This window comes from Scleropages formosus, chromosome 18 (assembly GCF_900964775.1).
Source record: "Scleropages formosus chromosome 18, fSclFor1.1, whole genome shotgun sequence".
In the NCBI taxonomy this organism is placed as follows: Eukaryota; Metazoa; Chordata; class Actinopteri; order Osteoglossiformes; family Osteoglossidae; genus Scleropages; species Scleropages formosus.
In genome coordinates this window covers 15,471,151-15,493,777 of record NC_041823.1, presented here as the reverse complement: position 1 = coordinate 15,493,777, position 22,627 = coordinate 15,471,151, and the positions used below count along the sequence as shown (strand labels likewise).

Below are 22,627 nucleotides of genomic sequence, written 5' to 3'. Positions count from 1 at the left end.
GTGAGCGTGGAAATGCTGGAAAGTTCTACAGGAGGGGCCGTTCCACAGCTGTCAGGACCAGGCATTGGTTATTGCAAGCTACTGGCTGCAGGTCCTCCAGGTCGCACCTTTTTTCATTTTGTGGTTGGAAATATGCCTGATGGTGATTCAAAATGTTCCATCAGCCACGCAGACAATTGGGTTTACATGGTTTTCCATCTGGCCTGTGATTCAACCGAAAACAAAGAGCAGGGTTAGAGAAAAGCCTCTTGTATTTACATAATTGATGCCAGCGGCCTCCTTCTTCACAGCATTAACTGGAGATGTTGTGTCACAAACTACTCACATGGCAGAGGGAAACGCATCCTCTGCATGAGGGTTTCCACAGAGGATTGTGGATGAAGGTGAGCCGGAAGTAGTACAGTAATTTTACTTCCACACCTGTAGGCTGTCATCTGTTACAAAGCTTCTTCAGCATGCCAGCTGTTCATGAGCAGATGTGAGTGTGACAGTGGAGAAAAGCAATGGTGGGGTATGTGTGTTGTTTTCCAAAACCTTCAGTAATGTCCTCTCAAGGATAATAAAAACCAAAAACAGACGACATGGGGATCTCTCTGCTGAACAAGAGCAGATTTTTTATTTTTTTTTTTTTCCCCTCCTGGTTTTTTTTCCATCAACCTTCCTGTTTTTGAAGTGGGGTGGAAATTATTTATTTAAATGCGTTGGTTTGAAATTCCCTCAAAGACAGGAAAACAGAGCGTGTGCACGCGTGTGTGTGCGAGAGTGAGAAAATGAACTGCTGAAGCTCCCCTGCACCATGCACTGACTCTAGAGCTAGGCTTACTTTTCACGGCCTGCACATCTCCAGCTCTCCAAAGGCACAGCTGCTGCGGTCTGTGGGCTGGCACACGGAGGAACGGGATGTTCAGAGTGCAGATGGCCGCAGTGACTCCCGTTGTCCCGTGCCAAGTACAGTTGACTCAGGATAGGCTTGCCCTCCATCGACTGGTGTTTTGTATGCAAGTAAGTTAAAATGTAAGGGAAAATTTTGTCTGTCATCAGAAGGTTAGTGAATAGATAAGTTATACTTGCTTTACAGCAGTTTGTTGATTCTGCACAGTTTGGAAATATCGGGAAATAGTTTGCTACGGGTTCAACCGATGTACCCCTTTTACACCTTATACTGAGTGAATTGTTCTTGGAACCATGTGACAGAGGGTTGCAGCATTTTCTAGGACGTGTTCAGAACCAGCCTGGCCTGTGGTTGTCCCTACGGTAATGTGTTTGTAATAACATGCCAGAAAAAAATTGCAATTTCCTGTGGAGAATGCTAATGTCTCTGTGTCTCTGACATTGTGGGCTGTGAGGGGCATAAGAAAGACAAACTCAGTTAGTACTTCCAAAATTAGTTTCCGAGTTGCCTGATTTACAAATGCTCCATTGTATAAGCATCCTTTGTTTGAAATGTTACATTATGCAAATCAGTTGTCTTAAATCAAATTAGCAATTGTACAAAAGTGGTTTAAATGCAGAAATATTCACTAACACTAATGAAGTAGTTGGGGGAAAAAATTGAGCAAAATTTTAAAAAATAATAATTTGCCAGTTAGTCCTTCAATTAGTCTGCATTACTTTCGTCAAAAGTGTCTGCATTTTGAGATCCACCTACTGATTCTTTCAGATTGCTTATGCTGTATTTTAAAATATGGTACTTTTTGTTTGAATTGTGTGGCTTTCCTTTGAGTGGGATTACTTTAATTTCAGTGGATTTGGTTGAATTTTCCCATTCATTAATGCCTATCCTTATCAACTGTACTTCATCCCACTTTCAACACGTTGTCCAAAACCAAGAGACTGCTTGTTGACTTGATGGAAAGATGTCATCAGCTGAAAGATGAGGGCAGCTATAAAAGAGAAAGAAGGAGAAGTTGGTTATCACACGTTTGTTCCTGCTGTGTTGTCTTCATGCCCTTTTCCCCACACCCTCACCCCTCAGCACACGCATTCAGTGCTCCGATCTGTCGCAGGAAGAAAAGCCCGGCAGTGGTCCAGCACAATCTGTGCTGCGAGGAGAATCCTGAGGAGCACGCTGCAGCGAGCAAGCGAGCAACCGTGGGGGGAGGTGCTCCAAACCTGCATAACACAGCTTGATTAGTACCTTACAAATTGTTTGTTGTGGCAGCAGACTTCTTTTTTTTAATGTCCATGTGTGGCATTTTAGAGTCCTTACATTTTTTTTTCTTCCAAGAGACAGATGTCCTACAGAGTGGAACACAGCACAAAAACCCTTGATTTGTATTAAGACAGTAAATACTTATTGCTTCATGTAATTTAACCTTTGATGTGGTTCAGATTTTGTATACTCATAGAAGCTTACTGCATGTCAGAGTCTGATATTCCCTCAGTAAGTTGAACAGTCATACGTTTTGCCTGTTATGCCGTTCAGTAGATCATATTGACTGGCTATATTCCCAGCCGGGTGTTAGTGCCAGACGCTTTAGGTGAAAGAGGTCTTCTCTCAGCACATGAGCCTTCACAGTTCAGTCATTCTTCTGTTTCTTGTTTCTAGTTTGCAGAAAAAGAATCTGTGATGTGCCCCTAGCGCGTAATGTAGTACACCGGAGAAGCTCCAGTCTTCCAGGTTGACACTACCACAGTTGTTAAGCAGTTTTGTGGAGGGGAGTTTCAAACAAAAGGTCTGCAAACAGCTGCTGTTGCACTTATTACAGCTTGCAAATTGCAAAGAGAATGTAAAAACGTGTGAGGGTGTCAACCATCTGACAAACTGCCTCAAACGCATACACACACTCAAGTTTCTCATGCTGGTACCTCTTACATACTACTAGCCTTTGTGAATTCCTCCTGTAGATGTTGATGAATTGGAGCCAGTTGCTGAAGACTAATTAGGAGAGGAAGGCATGGAGGAAGAATACAGGAAGTGACTGTCAGGTCTCTGAACAGTCAAAGGAGTCAGTCAGTGGTGACAGCTGTAGTAAGTCCTTCTGTGTCATGGTATATCCCTTTGGTTTCAACTTAGGATAAGTCTGAGCTTTAGTGGGTTCAAGGTGGATCACGTGTTTGGATCTAGCAAGTTTTCAGAGCTCCTTAGTTTCTCAAAGTAAACTGTTTATACTTTCTGCACAGTAAGGGTAAGAAAAAAAACCTTCACCTTGATGTTATGCTGAAATATGTAGTTAAACTGAAATTCACGTATGTGAAGGGGACTGGCAGAATGGTGGCTATGGATTGAGTTTTTTGATTATTTCTCTGAACATGAAGGTAAGGAAGCTGTCGTCAGACTTTCTTTGTTGCATGTTTACTTACGTTTCAGTATCTGTGTTATGAGCAAGCCTCTTCCTCTATACACACACACACACACACACACACACACACATTTTAAGAACCGCTTGTCCCATACGGGGTCACGGGGAACCAGACTGAGCCAAATAGTGTAATAGTTATTTCAGCTCTGTGGTCATTAAGTAATGTATATTTTATATAATTATAGGGCTTGGTGATAACAGCCTGAATGGAATTTGGCATTGATTCAGTAAGGGTTGATTTTATCTCATAACAGTATGGCAACACTTCGTCTCTTTTTAGTGTGGATTATTGCTTCAGTGTTATTTCTCATTAGCTTTTAATAATGCAGATATAGGTGAGATCACATTTGCAATACCTGGAGTCTGGGGTGAAGCACTTACCTTAGGTAGGTTTCCCTCTGTACTTGTTCACCCTTATTTTACAGTTTTTCAGAATAACATGAGTTGTTTCACATTCTTGCAGTTCCAGTTCTTAAAATTCAAATGAAGATATATAATCAGCTATACACCAGACATTGCTCTTATTTTATTTTGTGGAAAGCCCGCATTAGAAGACTTTACAGGAACGATAATGTTGTTACAGCTGCGCATAAACATGTTATTTCTAGAAAAGTACTCAGCCTCAGTTGTAGTCAGAAGCTGTTAAATGGGAAACTTCATTATGTCATTCTCAGCAATGGCTTTGTTTGAATTTGTTTCAGGCAAAGGAAGGCTGGCTGACTTATATGCCAACTGAAGTCTTATTTTACATCATTAATTAGATTTTTGAAAGTCTATGATGGTCCAGAATTTTTATTTTATTATATTGCTTTGATTATCAAAATAACTGTTTTTAATTTTTGATAAGTTAGTCATTTAACATTTTCTGAATGCAGTGGTACAGGTACTTTTGTGGTGCTCCTTGGAAATGTCTTCTCCCTGCTGTGGAGTAAGTGGTGATAATCTTGGAGTTCTGGCTGATCTGCTATAGTGTGAAGTAGCCCAGTTGTGAGTTGAATCTGAAGAAAAGCAATGATGAATGAACAATGTTTAATGATACCATTTGTGCTTGTTAAGCCTTGTTTGTGTGTTTCTGCCCCCCCCCAATTAAGGGTGTACATATTTCAGTGGGCATTCAAAATGCTGTACTAACTGCTTTGATGTTTTGTTTTTATCTGATTTGGGATGACAAATCTGAGACTGGCTGACTATACCTGGGACTGGCTCTTTGCCGCTTCAGGTGAACAGACTACATATGGAAAGGCATGGCTCCATTTGATGGCCAGGCTGGCATCCAGTGTGTAGTCACTGTGCTGTGACCTGTTAAGACTGCATCGTCACAGTGATGAGTGACATGTTGTTGGTGTCCACAGCAAACGGTTGGTCTCATCATGAGACAGTTCCCTGTTGTCTGCTGCTGTTTCATGCTTCAGATAAACATGTTCCCTTTGCCTCTGAAGAAAGGTGGTGTAACTTCTATATTTTGGGGTGTCTCCAAACATGATTGTGTGTCTTGCTTTGACACAGAATTCTTTTGCTGTGTGCTCTTGTCTAGAACTTGCTAGCTCAGTAGTATGGAGGGAAGCTGAGTTCTGACCTCCAGAGCACTGACCTTGCACTGCGGCACCCCACCCAAGACACCTGTGGCCTGAGGGATCAATTTCATCTCACAACTCCACGACTCTGTGGAAGACCTAGGCAGCCATCCATCATGCACTGCCTGGTGCCTCCTACAGGGTCACTCTCATGCAGTCCCTAGTCTAGAAAAGTTAAATCAAAACAGAGATCTTTATACTCCTTAGATTTGTCATTGGTGGTTGGGGTACAGCACTGGTTCCTTGCCTGTGAGGATAACTTCAGTGTGACGATATCCAGCATGTCATCCTCCTCTAAGGAGAAATTCGTTGTGCCCAAATGCATATCTTGAGTAATCAGCCTCTAATTTGTAACTTGACAAATTAGCCTCTATGGTAGCAGTTGTGTGTAATTCTGTTGTTCAAGCAAGGCTTAACTGTAGCTAAGTGTTATAGAATCTAACCTGCTGAATTTGATGCATCCTGTTTCTTTTCTTTAATGGTAACTGTTAAACAGGGGTGGGTCCTCTTCCACCGTCATCAATACAAGAATGTTCATCGTTCCTAGTTTAATAGACCTGCGTATGACCATCAAGCCAGGGTTTAGCAAGAAGCATCTTCTGAAAGCACCTGTGTAGAAACTGTGCTCAGGTGCAGGCATCCAGATCGCCTATAGTAAGGAAAGGATGTCTCCAGTGCAGTCTACTGTAGGGATCTCCACAGGAAAAGCCAGGATATCCTCTTCCAGCCTCCAGGACCCTAGTGTTTTCCTGTGATACTACTGGCTGCGTGTGGAGCACAGTTGGCTTTGGAGATCAATGATCCTTCTGTTCCAAAGTCTGTTATGGCTTCTTAGTAGATATACTGTAGACTCACGTTTTGCATGGCATTGTCCCCATGTAACCTTTTTTTGGGTCTGTGTAGCATGTAGTGAAGGAAAATCAGACCCTTCATCTGGAATCAGTGCAGCAGCGCTGCCTATGATCCATATTATTTTTCTATTTGTTTTCTCATTATTAGTTAGAAAGGCTACAATTTATTCTTTTGATTTCTCCTTATAAAATCCTCCAGTGAGTTTTGCAAAAAAGAAAGCACAGTTGTAAATTCAAATTTAATCCCCCAAACATACGACTTTTGTCCACGGAGGAGACTAGGGTATAAGAAGGCTCTGTCCAATACTGACTACCATATATGCCAGTTAACGGAGGCAGCCTGTGACTCAGAGATTAGTTAGTGCCGGGTCAGCCGCTCACAATAGTCCATCAGAGCTGCACTGCTGTTCTAATCAAACTGTCTACAGTGCAAGTAATTCAGACTGAACAGTCAAACCTGACCTCCTATGGAGCAGGTGACAGATGTTCACAACTACACTCGCTGAGGTTTTGAATGTTTGTGTTCTTGAGTGATGTCTTCTTGGGGTCACTAATTGCATGGTTCCTTCATGTTACTGCCATCTCTGCTCTTCAGCTGTTGGTTCCTCTGTGTGATGTGAGGCAGGTAGGAGCTTTTACAGTGGAGCACCACTGAAGGAAATGATCCTCTGGACTAGGCAGCTCTTGTGCAGCTACCCATTTTAATAATGAGTAGGAGGCCTCTACAGGGACACCTTGTATCTGTGTTTGTGTACAAAGGGGCTCTCACCTCCCTCCTGTCCCTGCAGAGAGAGTCCCTGCTATCTCATTGTGTGTTTTGGCTTGAAGCTTCTGTTTATGTGAAAGACCTCTGACTAATTTTCATCTTGTTTAATGGCTTTAGATGAGGTGAGTTAATACTGCATTTTTTGGAGCTGCACTAAAGATTTTCACTCTTCTCTGCATGTTATGTTGATGATGATGTGACAAAGTTTTATTGATTGATTGATTGAGAGGAAGAAGAGTAAAGAATGGCAGCCAGATACTTATCTTTGAATACTTATCCAACTTTGTATTTTTTTTTTTTTTTTGAGGGTAGTAGTTTCCTTGTCATAGAACAGCATGCTTTACTGATAGTTAAGAAAAAGAGATGTACCATGTCTCAATACTGATTGATGACAGTTGTTCATGCTGCTGCTTCTCCTGAACACAGTTTAAAGTGTGCCTGAAGCCTTTTTCCCTAGGCTCGCACTGGTCCACTCACACTGCTGGAATACAGTGCCAAACACTGAGGCTGTAGCCTGTGACTCAGCTTGTTGTGCTGTGTAGTGGGGACATGGGCCTCAGCCATGAAGGGCAAAGGCCTGCTGTCTGCTTAACTCTGCCAATAATGCAGCTTTTTACATGCTGCTTTCCCATAGCCCATATAGCCCACGCAGTATACCACACTGTCTGTGCTATAGATTGGTGTGCCGTATAGATTGGCACAGACAACAAATCCCAGTGACAGGTTGCTCTTGGTGACAGAGAGCCACAGGAGTGCCCAGCTGAAAGTTTTAATTTTATTTTATTATTATTATCATCGTCATCATCATCATAATCATCAAATGTTATGAAAAGTGATCTAAACTTATGCATTTATTTTTTATTCATTAAAAAAACAGAATAGCAGATATGGAATACAGGTCTGGAAGGAGTCTCATTACCCATTTTTCACTTAGTACAACTGAAAAAAGCAGGCATTAGCATGGTGGTTTAGGATGTGGACATGTTACCAAGTTGTTCTGAAAGCATCAGTGTATCTTTTGCCAAATCATGGTTATTATTCAAAATCTCATTGCTGTAGCATTGTTTTACTTAATTGGCTAGGAATTCCATCAGCCACCTAGAAATGGAGTCTACAGTGTTTCAATCACCATATACACAAATTCTCCAACCATGACACCTCACAGTACCCACTGTGATGAAACTGAAGTTATATGTGGATATTAAACCTGCAGGTTGCATACATACAATGATCTGCTTCCAAGAACAGATAATAAGTGTAATCTGTTATGTATGATGTTTGGTTTGATGACCAATTTGACTGTGTTCAGGATTCACACTTGTCCTCAGAGAAACAAGTGCATTAGAAAGGAGTGGTCAGTGGGAACATGCTTGTAAGGATGTTTTATGAGGGTGAAAGAGTACTGTCTCAGTCATGCAACTCTGAATGAGGTTGAGTTTTGCTTGTTTCATTGGTCAAAATCTGATTACATGCATGTGAATTGAGGAAAGAAAACAAAGATGAAAAGCAGATATTTATAGTTTTGCAAATAATGCTGGTTCTTTTACTCTTTACAAAAACCAAAAAAAATCCTAAAAAGGTATTAGACACTGTTTGGATCTCATTGTTTGTGCCACCGATGTTTTATATATGTGGACAGATATGTAAGGGAGGTGGTATGGTGGTGCAGCACATGCTTCACAGCTCTTGGGCTGTGCAGTTGGACATGAGGCTGAATGTGGCTAAGCTTGTGCACAGTTTGCATGTTCTCAGATTTGTTTGGGTTTCCTCTCACAGTCCAAAGATGTGCTTCAGTTAAATTGGGAAATTTGTGCGTGCGTGCATGTGCGTCTCATCCAGGGTGTGTGTACCGTAGCTCGTGCTCTATGCTTCCAGTATAGGATCTGGCCTACTGTAGCTCTGCAATAGGCAGGTTCTTAGTAATAACACTTGCCATTCTAATCTAATGTAAGGGGTTCAAAAAAAGCTACCTGTCTAAGCAAGGTGAGTGGGCAGGTCAGCTGGATTACAATTTTGCTAATAATCATTGGCATTTCTGTTGTCAAAGCACCAGCCTCCCTCTGTTTATTCAAGTTAATGCTTTCCATTATGAAGCCCTTCCCGTAAGTTGACAAAGTTGACTGCTTGCTACCACAGCCTCATTCAACTAACCCACTTGGTTGGCGAGATGTCTGTCACTCTTTTTCTGCCTTCATCTGCACTTGCCTTTTATGCAATGACTGGGCACACTGTCCTTTAGCTAAAGGTAAAAAAGGAATAAGCATTCATTTTGCTACCAAATTAAAGTTCATACATGAGTCTGGGCTTTTTCACAAAATAGGATTTGTCAAGGATGAGTGATGTATTGATGTGCAGTAGTAGCCAAGCAGTCCTAATGTAAGGAGGTCTGTCAGTGGGCCAAAAGTCCTAATGAAAGTTCCACGATGAATTCCAACCTTGCTCTTACTCTGGGCAAAATGCACTATATTTGATGTGTGCATTTCATCTGTGTACAACCTTTTAATGTATGAATGCTGATATTAATGCTGATTTTTGTTTCCTTCTCTTTGCTTTCTTGCTGTTTATTTCACCAGTAGCACGGAGGAACCCATACATGGAGAAGACCAAACGAGTGGCCAGCTCCTCAGGCCATGAAGTAAACGCCTAGCCACCACACCTTCTTGGTTTCCCCCTTTATTTCACCTCTGGAGTATAAAAACTTCTCAAGCAGCCCCTCCAGACAGGGGGACAGAAGAAAGCATTTCTGTCCAGCCACAAACTCTCACACACACCACCGACCTGTCGACCACCTCCACCTCCCCGCTGCACAGGAAGCATGGGCAGAAAAAAGATTCAGATTCAGCGGATCACAGATGAGCGCAACAAGCAGGTGAACAGATACACCCGTGGGTTGTATGCTTGTATGTGTGAGAATGGGTTATTGTCACCGGGGGGAGGAGTCTGAAGAGGAATATTATTGAAAGAATAGTCCAAAAGGATTCCAGTTACATTCATGATGCCTTGTAGTTTGTCCTGTTATGTAAAGTACACACCATATGACCAAATAACATTTAATGTTTCTGGTACTAGTCAAAAATTTGAGAGCACAGCTTTGCAGGGGAATTTTATTTTTATTTATTTATTTGAGCAAGCATTTTATTAACAAGTTTTAGTAGGAAATGAGCTGAAATATCATCCCAGCCCTTTCACAGCAATTACTGGAGATGTAGGCCATGTATTTGGCTTTGCTTTCATTCTTCTGTCTAGTTTGCACCACACATGTATTGTCCGTCTCTAGATGTACTCAGACTTTTTCTTTAGAACATATATTTCAACTTGTGACACTGTAGGTTTTGTTGTTTTTAAAGTTATCTTTCATTGTTTCATCTCTACTGATCTTCAAAAGTGGAATGTAGAATGACAGATAGTGTAAACCTGAATACCCTTGAACAAAGAAGGTTGCGAAATGAAAAAAGAAACTGAAACCCCTTGTTGTCCCGGCAATCAGGTGGTACTCCTACACAAGACAAGCTTTGGGTAGCTGCTGGAGTATGTTGGGAGCTGTTAGCTTAGCAAGTTTTGCTGATGTGAATACTTGGTATGGATTGCTTAATCTGCCTTGCTTCTTTCATGTGCCTTCATTATGCTTTGTGCTATTTTGGAAAGGAAAATAATTATTTTTACTGTTATTTAGCAGATAACTTTGTCCGAGGTCTCTTGAAGTTAGGTTTGTACAGTGTAGGTACAACGACTTACTTGTTTATAGAAGTGAGCAGTTGTTAGAATATCAGCTGATGGTAAACAATTTGATCAAGGGTACTAAAGTCGTAGCAGAAATTCAATTCTGGGACCTTCCGATTGCACCGAAAGTTATGACAGTAGCTGCTGTGCCACTTGTTGCCTTGCGGTTGTAATTCCAGTTACTCCTAGTTACAAGTTAATAGTCTGGGTTGAGGTTAACTATGCACCATTCATTAACCAAAAATGTATTCCCATTTAAATGTTATGCTGACAAGTCCTCTGTGAAACATGAAAGAATGTGTCATGTATAAATGGAGGACAATACAGTATGTACTGTAGTTAATTTAGAAGTCAGAACAGTGCCTATGTTCCTCTTATAGTAGGTGCCTGTAATGCTTGAACAAACAGCATTTAAATTCTCCGCTGTCTCATTGTTCAGACTAAGACTGAATCTCTGGGAGTGGGTGTTCAGAGACCCCCTGCTGAATAATGCCTTTGCGGTCTTCCCAAGTGGGAGTCGATGCGTACAGGGTCATTGCCTCTAGTCCCGCCACACACTCTCCCTGGGTATTTTCTTGGGGAGCCCAGCTGCTCCATAAAGACAGCATGCACCCCTGTGCTTGTTTAATCCCTCCATTACCAGAGAGGCCAAGATTCTGATTACTTTCTTTATCATATTATACGGCTTCTCCGCCATGCATGTCCTCCCCTCCGTGTAATTCCTTCTTGATATTTATCTTTAATTAATTTCCCCAATGCTACTTTTCAGCTCAGCACAAATGCCTTAATTAGACAAGAGCATGACTTAAAGAAAAATGATCAGAGCTCATTGTAGCCAGGTGTGCAGAGCTCTTGAGTAAGAGCCTATCGCTCATCAGGGATATCACTCATCTGTACTTTGATGGAGGAAGACTGAGGTGTAAAGGGCCTAATATTCTGCTAAAAAAAGACCAGACCAGTTGCAGCCTTTTTTTAATTGAAACGTGCAGTTTTTGCTTGCTTGTTGTAGATATTCACAAAGAGGTATCATAAGAACAGTAATACACTAATGTTCCACACCAAGAATTCCTGTGGTTTGTTATGATAAAAATGGATTTTTTTTCTGTCACATTTTACTGTTAGAGTTTGTGGTATTGCATCAATGCAAACCTTCTTGTCTTTTGTCAGCTCCTAAACTGTTTTCCTTGTTCATTTGCTGTTACTTTCCATTTTCCTCTGTGATTTCAGAGATTGTGTCCTGCTTTCTCCTCTGCGTGTGCGTTTCTCTGTGCGCACACGTTTGCGTGTTTATACAGGGAGAGGGGGCGGGAGCAGGGTGTCTCGTAGGCGGTTGCCCATGGAAACGACCCCGAAATAATTTGATTTGTGGCGGCAGGGAGCAGTGAGCGAGGAAAAGGAGGGGAGGGAGGGGGCGTAGCGGGGATCGAGCAGGGCTGTCTTCCGCTCCGAGGAGCTCTGTCTGTGCGACATGCCGAGCACGCAGCAATTAGCAAGGGGAGTGATGACGCCGTGGAAACTGCCACCGCAGCCGTGTTTTTCTTTATTTTTTTGTTTTAGGATTCCTGCTCTGATCTCATGTGCCTCTCTGTGCAGAAAAGACCAGAGAAACATGCCACATTGCTCACCATGTTCTCCCAGCTGCAAAGATGCATGCTGTGCCTGAAATTCTTCAGAGAAAAGAAAAAAAAAATTATGTAAAGAATGAAAGTCCCAGAACTGACACCTTTTTCACCCTTGATCTGTGTCTGCCTACAAACATGATGAAATTATACTGCTCACCTTATTTTTATGAGGAAAAACTGCAGCCATTGAATTGTTACAATATCCCTGTCAGTGTTTTATACCTTCTTATGCAATGGAATTGAATTAATTTTTCTCATAGCTAACTTTATTATAGCTCTGCTCATTACATTTGCCCTATCTTTTGTTTCTGTTCTCTTTATTTCAACATGTCATTTTCTCTCCTTTTTAATTAATTGTTCAAACTTTTTCATAAATTTCCTCACACAACTTTTTTTCCTTGGCCTTTCCCCCTCCCCTTCTCTGCCTGCCTACACCTGCACCAGGTGACGTTCACCAAGCGCAAGTTTGGTCTCATGAAGAAAGCGTATGAGTTGAGTGTTCTGTGTGACTGCGAGATTGCCCTCATCATCTTCAACCACACCAACAAGCTCTTTCAGTATGCCAGCACAGACATGGACAAGGTGCTGCTCAAGTATACAGAGTACAATGAGCCACATGAGAGCCGGACCAATGCTGATATCATTGAGGTATGAAGACTCTTCTCCTTACACCACCACAAGTGGGTCTTTTCTTTGTGTGTTTGTTTGCAAATTAGATTCTGTACCTGCAGGATAATGGATCTTATCAACCGTAACTTGTACCACTGCAGAGACGAAATGTCATTAAACTGTAAAAGCTGTTGATATCATTGATCTCCTCCCAGTGCAGTTGTTAAGATTGGAAGCATCTACATCTAGTGTTGGAAGGGACTTAGGGTGTATCTGGAGTAGCAGAGCCATGTCTGTTTTGGCTACAAGTGTAACGTAGTACATGCAACCATTCTGTTCACAAGTTTTGTAGTTTGAGTAGCTCCTAGTACTGGCCAGCTATATAGTGGGTAATTTCACGTTGAGGGAAATGAGGAATTGCTGGTGGTGTACTTCTGCTGAGGACAGAAGGCTGCATCACCTTAGCTAGATCAGTGTCTCACTTGTGCCTTTTGGCAGCTGGCTGGGAGCCCAGAGGGTGGTGGGATGACAGGAGCAGAGAGCTGGACCCACTGGCACCTCCCCCTTTGTCTAGTAGGCAGGGCTAGAGCTCACACTCCTGGTGCCTTTCTTTGCCTGCTCTAAGATGTTTCACATGTTGAGGGCAGAGTCAGCATGACTGTTTAGAAAAGGATATTCCAGATAGCATGTAATCTCTCCTACGTTTCTATATTATGTTCGTGTTTGTATCATTTATACTAGAAAAAAGGCATTAAAATTAACTAAGCAAGTCTGGCTGTGGTTAATTACTGGTTATTATTCAGCACAAATATCTTACCAGCTTTCTCTCAGATATTTCTTGGTTTGAAAACTAAAGAAGGGTCGATGCAGTATTATAACAACTTAATAGATTTAATATTCATACATACTGCATACAGATGTACAATATGCACATATTTGGTGTGAATTAATCTCCCTGCTGTGATTTAGTCAGAGATATTCTTCTATGTGAAGGACTAGTTTAAAAAAAAAAAAAAAACCACAATGTGTTTCATGTGGCGCTCCTGTCTCTGTCAGGATTAGGCTGTTCATTCTAGAAGATGACAGTGGTGTAATACACTGGACATATTTCATAGTGGGAGAGTGGTAGAAACCCTGGTAGCAGCAGGAGTTGCTGTTGACTCTTGAGTTATGGCTCTGTGTGTGTGCATCTGCTCGCGTGTCTGCCTATGTGTTTTTTGTGCCGAGGTGATGGCAGTCACCTGTTCTTGGACACATTAGCACAAGTCTGACGGAACCTTCTGTGTGCTGCTGCAGCAGCCCGTGAGCCGACCTCTTGTGAAAGTCAAAGCTGCTGAGAATCGCTCCTTGTGAAAGGGAGCAGCTCTGAAGCCAGGCCGATTTAGGGATTTCCCTCCACAGAAGGCCAAGGACTGATGGAGGCGGCTTGGATCCCTGGCCCAGCAACCTTGGCGCACTTTTCGGATTAACCCTCCCCTGCATGTGAACCCTGAACACACTGATAAACTAGATTCAATGCAAAGGAAGCAAAATGTTTTTTATTGAGTGGGCCGAGAGAAGATGTTAACGTGGGTACGTAATTCGCAGTTTGGTTTCTCTGCCAGCAGAGTTTGTCCAAGCAAATGCTCTTTGGTGTGAGACCACGCATGCACATATGCCCATAAGCTAATTAATCTTCACACAGCGAGGCATTGCTTCCCACCAATGCAGGAACTGTGTAGAGATGCATTTGAGCATACACACAAACATATTCCTTCTCCCTATCCTGCACGTGCTGTGAGTGTAGGCAGCATGATTCTTCTGTCAGAATGTGTTAATCCGCTTGACTGCAGATCCCAATCAGGAGAGGGAGAAAAACAGAGGGAAAGACGCTGAGAACAGGGATGTGGATTGAGAAGGAGTTTATTAAGAAAAAAGATGGCATTTTTAAGAAGCTCAGATTTTTCTCTGCCCAACAGTATCTTAGGTGACAAGGATTTTACAGATTCTGTCATTACCTGGGTCTTAGGTTGTGGAAAGGGGATTCATGCACCATGCATAAATAATACTTCTGGGTAAAAGTCCCTGGACAGATCAAAGCTGAAGCCTTTTTAAGACTGTAACATGTCGATCATTTAAACATGAAGCACTTTTAGCCTTCCCTCCTTGCATGTAACGGTAGAGTTGGTGGGAAGGAAAAAGCACTACTGCAGGACTGTGCATCTCTCCTGGGCAGATCTCCTCTGATACTCTGATGAGGCTTCTGAGGGCTGAGCCTGCTTTGCCATGTCAAGCGAGTTTCTCAGACAACCTGAAGACAGTCAGATCCCTCCGTTCTAATCCGAGCTCTGCTCCTGAGAGGTGTCTCACATGGTCCTGGGATGACCTGACTAGATCTTATGCGTGTCCTCACGTTTTGTGCTATGGTTCCTTGCAATCCAGTTAAATCATTGTATTTAGCCAGTATTACAGTAACTCAATCTCTTAAATGTTATCCTTGCTCTCAAATAGGTTCTCGTTTTGTAGGCAGCTGGTGGTGGAGGCAAGACTGGGTAAAAACATGTGACACTTCATGAAAGGATGCGAAGGTGTATTAGTACTCTTTGTATGTTTTAACTTGTGATATAGGTGAATTTAGGGTAAATTTAGACCATATTTCCTTTATTCTAGGATTTAAAAAAAAAAAAAATGAGAGGAGTCTTAGAATTGTTGGTATATTGCTGCAATTCAGTTATGTCAGCTGATGTGTAAATAGAGTAAAATGTTTCACTTTATTTTTTTCATTTAATCTTTCTCCTTTAATTATATTGCAAATTAATGTGATAGCTTAAATAAATCACTAGTTATAAATTTTTTCTCATTATTTGCTTTTTTGGTTTCCTGTAGTGTTACTTTTCCCACACAAAGATGCACCAACACCTAGAGTGCCTCTTGCAATCAAAGGTGTCTCAAAGTGAAGTGTGTGTGTGTGTGTGTGTGTGTGTGTGTGTGTGTGTGTGTGTGTAAAAAGTGAGGCAGCAAAAGGTGGGACATGGTAGATCAGGGAGAGATGGACACATGGAATGGGCAGAGCAGATCCACACCTACTCAGCAGGAATATTGCTCTCTGGCAGCACAATAGAGGCAGTACTTGGAGAAGTTTGCTAACAGTGAGAGGCCTGCAGTCATAGGTGAACAGATGGAGTCAGTGGAGAGACGAATCTATCTACTGTCAGGTGTCTTCTGGTACAGGCTGTCACTTTTACAGTCACAAGTGGAAGGAAAAAGGTTTCTTTTCCTTCTGTGATTCCTGTGTCTTTCTTTCATCAATGTGTACCAATCATGCCTGGATTTAGACTGGGTGGAACTGCACTGGGTGTACACAGCTATTCCCTCAAATGGTCATAATTCAGTACAGAAGGAAGTGGTAGTAAAACTCCAAGTGAGTCACATTACAGTAACACTGATGTTAGTGTGATGGTATCATTTTCTTCTACCAACAAGTGCATGAGAGAACTTTGGTGTTCTTCCTGTTATTTTTTTAATATGCATGAACACCTGTTTATGGAGTAACATATTCCCTTAGGTAAAGAAACTATTTCCAAAGTCAAGTTTATCTGGACACTTTGACAAAGGAAATGTCCTGGATGAAGTAGATGCTTTACAAAGAATAATCTTTCAGAAATAAATGGTTAATAAATCAGATTCTGTTTGGTTCACCATGGAACATAAGAAAAGGTTTAACCCTGGATTTTTGTTCTTTTCAGACACTTTTAGCACATCTGTAGCAAATTTATGTTGACCCTTGTAAATGCTGTCTTTTCATTATGTTTAGAGCACCAGTGTTTTCAGTTCCAGCTTGTCCTCATCAATTAAAGTGTCTTTGTGCTGTGTATCAAAGGGATGCCAGTTAAATGCAGTGTTTTTAATCTAATTATACAGTAGTCACTTGCTAATTTCACACTGAGTGTGATCTGCGTGGCCCCTTTATTCTCAGTTCACCGAGAATTGAAACGTTATGACTGCACTCTATAATTGATCTTGTACTATACCAGCCTAAAACTCTTCTTTGGCATTAGTTTGGATGTATTAGCAGAGCACTGGAAGCTGTCAGATGAATAAATGCATAAGAGATGTGTTTAATCCTTTTTAGAATATTGTAGAATGAGTGGGGTGGTTGAAGAGAAGGATATTTTAACATTTTAGTAATTTGTCATTGCAATAGTTAATATTTAAATGGAAAGGTTTCCCTCTTACTCTGAGCACATTTTTATTGGAATCAGTTTAGCCGATGACACAGTTAACCGTATATGGCTTGAATATTTCAGACTTTAGTTGTATGTTTGCCAAGTGGCAAGCAAGTGGTTCTGCACACCTCATCAGCATAGTAGTCTCAGTACAGCTAATTGGGGCCAGCAGAAATGAAAAGTGGAGGCCAAGGTCTGCAGTGAAGCCAGTACTGTTCTTTTTTCAGTTCCCCCACTCTTCTGTATGAAATGGGACAAAGGGGTGTTTTTTGTTGCTATGTGTCAGCTGTGCTTTGATCACTTTCTATGAGTGCAAATGCATCAGTTTCTGGGGGACTCTAGCTTGCTTTTTTGAGTGTCCTCTGCTTCTGTTTAGTTAAGGTGATCTGCCTGCCTTGGAAGGATTTAACAGATTATGTAGGCAATTTAAATTTTCACTTGAATGAAAAGAATAAGGGGGTGCGGTGGCGCAGTGGGTTGGACCAGGTCCTGCTCTCCAGTGAGTCTGAGGTTCAAGTCCCGCTTGGGGTGCCTTGCGACGGACTGGCGTCCCGTCCTGGGTGTGTCCCCTCCCCCTCTGGCCTTACGCCCTGTGTTGCCGGGTTGGCTCCGGTTCCCCGCTACCCCGTATGGGACAAGCAGTTCAGAAAATGTGTGTGTGAAAAGAATAATTGTGGACCATAGTTTCTTGACAGATAAAGTAAATGTCTGCCAGCAAACCGTTGCTCTGTAAACCTGTGACCCCCCCCCCTCTTCGAAACCATTCAGACCTTACGAAAGAAAGGCTTTAATGGCTGCAACAGTCCGGAGCCTGATGGAGAGGACTCCATCGACCAAAGCCCACTGAATGACGACAAGTACCGCAAGCCAAATGAGGACCTGGACGTCCTTTTCAAACGATACGGCGTGAGTACCTTGCCTTTTCTCCTACCCTCTCCACCTCTAATTTCTCCTCTCTCTTTCTGTCTTTCTGTTTCTTTTTCTCTTGTTCTCCCTGAACCAAGGCTCTGAGCAAGAAAGAGCACCGTGACTCTGAGAGTCCAGAACCAGAGGAACCCTTCTCCCTCACCCCCCGCACTGAGGAGAAATACAAAAAAATTGACGAGGAATTTGATAAAATGATGCAGAGCTATAGGCTGTCAGTGAGTACAGGAATCGCCGCAATAGAGACTGACAGCAACCCATAGAGCCACCCAGAATTCCCCTCCAGTTTGTGTGTTTGGGCAAGGGCACTTAAAGGCACAAGAACAATTTGGCCTTTACTGCTTGTTGCAAAGTAATGGGAACGCTACAAATGATGGAGCTTTAAGAAAGAATCAGAAGGCACCAATGAGTAAAGTGTTCAGAGTGTGGCTCTGGAACTGGTCTCAAGTGGGTGTCCCCTCAAAGCTCTCCTGCCACACCTGGCCTGCTTTAGGGCTCCACACATTTTCTGTCTTTCCTTATTGTGCCTTTAATGCTTTGTGTGATGCATAATATATCTGCCTGGCCCCAGCCTTATTGGGCCTCTGTGTTAACGGCTGCGAGGACTGCTTGGCTGCTCCTTATTGAGGTGGCAGCAGAGAGCCTTGACTCTGTGAGTTCAGACAGCAGAGTGACACATGTGACCCACTCCTGATCGGCTCCCACTGACAGGACTGCTTTCTTGGTCCAGTACAGGCTGTTTGCAGCAGCAGTCACAGTTAACAAAAGCATAAACAGTATGACATAACTTTTGTCAAATCATTTCTGTGGCTTCATCACTGGTTTAATACGAACTACATAAAATATATTTTACAAATCTTTTTTTGATTGCTTGGCAAATTAGTCATATAACATATAAAGCAATGATTCTGTTTAACGTGATATCGTATTTCATTGTAAATTTACATTTATTCATTGTTTATGCTTTTTCTCCAAAGCAGCATACGGTGTTAAGTTAAATTCTAAGTATTTACCCCTTTATACAGCTGTGTAGTGTGTGTGTATATATATTTATATATTTTTATTTATTTATTTTTTTTTTTTAACTAGAGCAGTTTTTAAGATGAGTAGATTGCTCAATGGCACTACAGCTGAAGGTGGGATTTGAGACTATGACCTTTGAGTCCAAAGGCAGCAGCTCTAATCACTACCCTACCAGTTCCCCCTGAATTCGGTCTGGGTACAATGTTATGACAAACATCACTGATAAAATTTATAGTTTCTCACCTTTGCCATATTATTTGGCCTGTATCAATAAAGCTGTATTTAGACTGTGTGACATTGAAGGCAGTCTGTGGTCAGCACTGATCTCTGTAACCAACCTCTCGGTGCAGTTACAGGAAAGCACAGTTACAAAGGAAGCACTGGGAGGGACACCTTCAGATACTGGAGCTTAGCCCCAAGTTACGCTCATACATCCCTCCCCACCCGACATTTTGCCCAGTACACCTCTTTGAGGTCGGGGAAAATTGCAGCATACAGCACCACAGACAGACTGAGAGGTTTGGGCTTTGGCCCCTTGTGTGTATGGAGTGGAGGATAGAGTGCTGCCTGTTTCTTTTCCTCTCCCCCTGGCTTTGTGTTCCTCTGTTTGCCCTTCTTTGCTTTGTCTTGCAGCCATCACTATGACACTGGCGCAATAGGCACTTTACCACGGTATCCTGTGCAATTAGGTTTCAGTTGGTGATAGTTTATCTTCACTCAGATGGGCTTCAGTTAAAGTCCTACATTAGCAATAAAACATTGTCAAGGTAATGTGGATTTGCCAAGGTTATTGGAACTGTAGGAAATCTGTGATTGACCCTGAGAGGTCAGGGAGAAAGACACACAGATTTTTCAAGTTATAGGGTAACTTTAAAAGGCTTCTAGGACAGAGCGAGGGAATAAACTAGGGCATAAATTTAATTCATTTTCATACCCTTGCATTCAGGCAATCCACCAGAGTAAAGTTCAGGGCAGAAAATAGGTTATTTTCATTGCTGGCTGACTAAAGATTTCAGTGTTGAATATAAGTGAAGCCTGTTTTACTTCTTTTACCATTAAGAACAAACAAAGATTAAGTTGCATTATCATTATATTGTCCTGAATAAAAGTATTTTTACTTTTGGAATATGTTTGGATATAATTTTGATCTTCAGTAAAGCAAATGTGCTTTAATAATTTTAAGTTAAACTCTGATTCTTTTTTCAAAGTATGAACACAGTATATTTGAAATCCATTCATCCATTTTTTTGTTCTGATGAAAATGGTTGAGTTAAAAAAAAAAAAAAAAAGTCACCTGTGGTGTAAACACATTTTGTTCTTTTTAAGTTACCAGTGGTGCTAATTCATGTTGACATGTGCTCTTTCTGTGCTTGTTTTATTGCAGAAAACACTCCATAAAGAGCATGTATACATCTCTCTGTGTTGCATTTGTTTTACTGTTAATTTTAAAAATGTTGTTTTTGTATGTTAACACATCTCATGTATAGTCTTTGTACCAGTGGATGCTCCAACCTGAATATGGTGTACTGTATGCTACAATTTTCCCTTCCTTCACAACACTAACATCTGCTCTAACTCCCTTGCTTGGCTGTTGCCATGCAGGAACTTTGTGTTGTCACTGAGCTTTTGACTCAGCACAAGGTTACCAAGCAGACCCCTCCCAGGGTGCTCTTGACTCTCATCAGAACCTGACTGTCCAAACTTCAGTACTTTAGTCAATTTAAGTCATCTTCACATGCTTGTCTGGATAAATAACAGTAACGACATGGTTGAACCTTGCAATGTTGGACCTTGCAATATGGATATCAGTGTTGTGACCAATTTTAAGTGCAAATTGCAGCACAACTGAATTCCTGCAGAGCAACAAATGTGCTTCTGCAAAGAAATAAAACTTAATGATCCACAGACATCCTACCCCGTGCAGTGATAATAGTCTTAAGAACAATTTCATATACACAATACAATATTGAACACCAGATTATTTTTTTCAACTTGTATAGCTTTTTCCTCAGCTTTTAAAAATACAATCAGATAACTTATCTAATTCGTATTCCCATTCTTTATAAGCACACATAAGGCAAAGAAAAGTACTGGTACTGTTGTAATTTAAACAGTTTTAGAAATGCCTACTTATTAGTGCATGAACTTACTGTTGAGGCCCTTAAGACTTCATTTAATGAAGTTAAAGGTAACAAAGCTACAGTGAAGCTACAGGGGGCCTCAGGGCTTATCTGATGAGTGTTTTTTTTTTTATTTATTTATTTATTTATTTATTTATTTATTTATTTAAAGACTGAATTGCTCAGTTGTGCACTCTATTGGCTTTGTGACTCTGGGCAAGGTATTGTAAACGGTTCTGTTCCCACTCTTTTATGAGCTTTGTATTATTACTATTTACTGCCAAGGCAACACATATCAAAAGTGGCTTACATTTTTTGAATTATTTATACATCTGGGTATTTTACTGTTCTGTTTGGATGTACTGGTCCTCTCATTCTTTATTCATGCTTTTCAACATTGCAAAGGTCTGATGAGTTTGTGGTCTTCCAGGCTCATTTCAGCATCCTTTATATATTATAATTCATTAATAAAAGTCTGATAGGTTAGGCTGATTAGTATATATCTTTTTTTCCAATCGGTATTGCAAGGTCTTAAAAATCTGTATCGATTTACATCCCATATTGTTAGACTCCTATGTCTAGTTACAATGAGTAAATGTAAAGAAACTGGAATTAAAAAAAAAAAACAAAAAAAAAAAAAGCACTGTATGTGTATGAATCTCCCATACATTTATAAAGACTGGTTCAGGTTTTAAGTTAAGGTTATTCAAATGTTGTGTTTCCTTTGCTTTCCAGCAGAGATGTATGAAATAACTTGAGAACATTCACTGTCTTTGGAGCATGGGAAAGACAGACAAGGACAAAAAGGGGCAAGATTAAAAACCAACTTCTTAAACTGGGTCCCATTCAGGACGAGTTCAGCAATGTCTGTCCCACATTCTAAATATAGAGGCCCTGTTTTTTCAGAGGAACAGGGGGAAAATAGGTTGCTCTTAGAAGGCACAAGTGGTCAAGTCCACTGAAACCTCAGTCTCATAAAAATGCTGTTTAAATGTTGAATTTTCATAACAACGAAGTCAGTCAGCTGGGACCAGATCTCAACGTTAATGGAAGCTCAATGTATTCATTTACCATCAACTGACGATGTTTCATTAACCTGTATTTCGCATGACATTTAATTGTGGAAATACTCATTTTCTATTAGTTTGTTTTTCCTCCAACATTATCAGTGCTTTGTCTTCCTCATAGTTTTTCAAGAATTAAATATTTTTAATCCTAAGGTTTATCTTGCAATATAAGTTTGTTTTCAGACTCAGCAGTCTGTTATGGAAGACTTGATTCATAAGGACTTTTTGGAACATAAATGATACTGGAGAGGACCAACCCAAATAAAGCGCATTATGCTTGTTGGGAACAGTATAAGCTATATACTCTGTGTGTGGATATGTGTGTAAATTTGCCACATTCTCAAGTGATATGTCAAATGGTCAGGTGTGTTATGTAAAATAAAATTTTTTTTGTTCTCTCAAGAAGTCCATATTAACTGTATAAACAGTCATTGATATTTTTATTTATCCCTAACTTTCACTTAGGGTCTGTGATGTAGTGTTTGAGGTCTGCTACACATAATACCCTTCTTCTCCTGATGTGCACTTCTTTGATTCATGTCACTTCTGCTTCTTTTCATGCTGCCAGTCAGCTGCTGCCTATAGACAGTGCTAAGGGCTGATGAGCGAAAAACGTCACTTTGACTACGTGTAACCGCTTACTCAGAATCTTAATGATACTGTATGGTGTGGTAAATCAGGATAGAAATCCTGGGCAGTTGACTCTCACAGTGTTGCACATCCAGTATGCAAACTGTATTCTGCTGCTTACAGTAGCAGCCTCGTTAACCTGCATATGGTATTTTAATGTTTTGTTAATAACAATTTAATTTGTGAAATGCAGCCTTTAAATTCAGCTTTTTGT

General features: G+C 41.1%; 1 protein-coding gene across 10 annotated transcripts in view; it reads left to right on the top strand.

The window, feature by feature from the left end:
* mef2d (myocyte enhancer factor 2d) overlaps positions 1–22,627 on the top strand; it is a 48,153-nt gene that overhangs the window by 9,967 nt on the left and 15,559 nt on the right. For 6 of the 10 annotated variants that reach the window (XM_018739735.2, XM_018739733.2, XM_018739734.2 and 3 more), the window contains exons 2-4: positions 9,067–9,362; positions 12,280–12,483; positions 17,418–17,555. In XM_018739735.2, coding sequence (XP_018595251.1) covers positions 9,309–9,362; positions 12,280–12,483; positions 17,418–17,555 — 396 coding nt within the window. In that variant the 5' untranslated portion in view covers positions 9,067–9,308. Of the gene's footprint in view, positions 1–9,066; positions 9,363–12,279; positions 12,484–17,417; positions 17,556–17,653; positions 17,792–22,627 lie in introns of all 10 variants that reach the window. The other 4 variants (XM_018739732.2, XM_029259882.1, XM_029259881.1 and 1 more) reach the window with 1 other exon arrangement.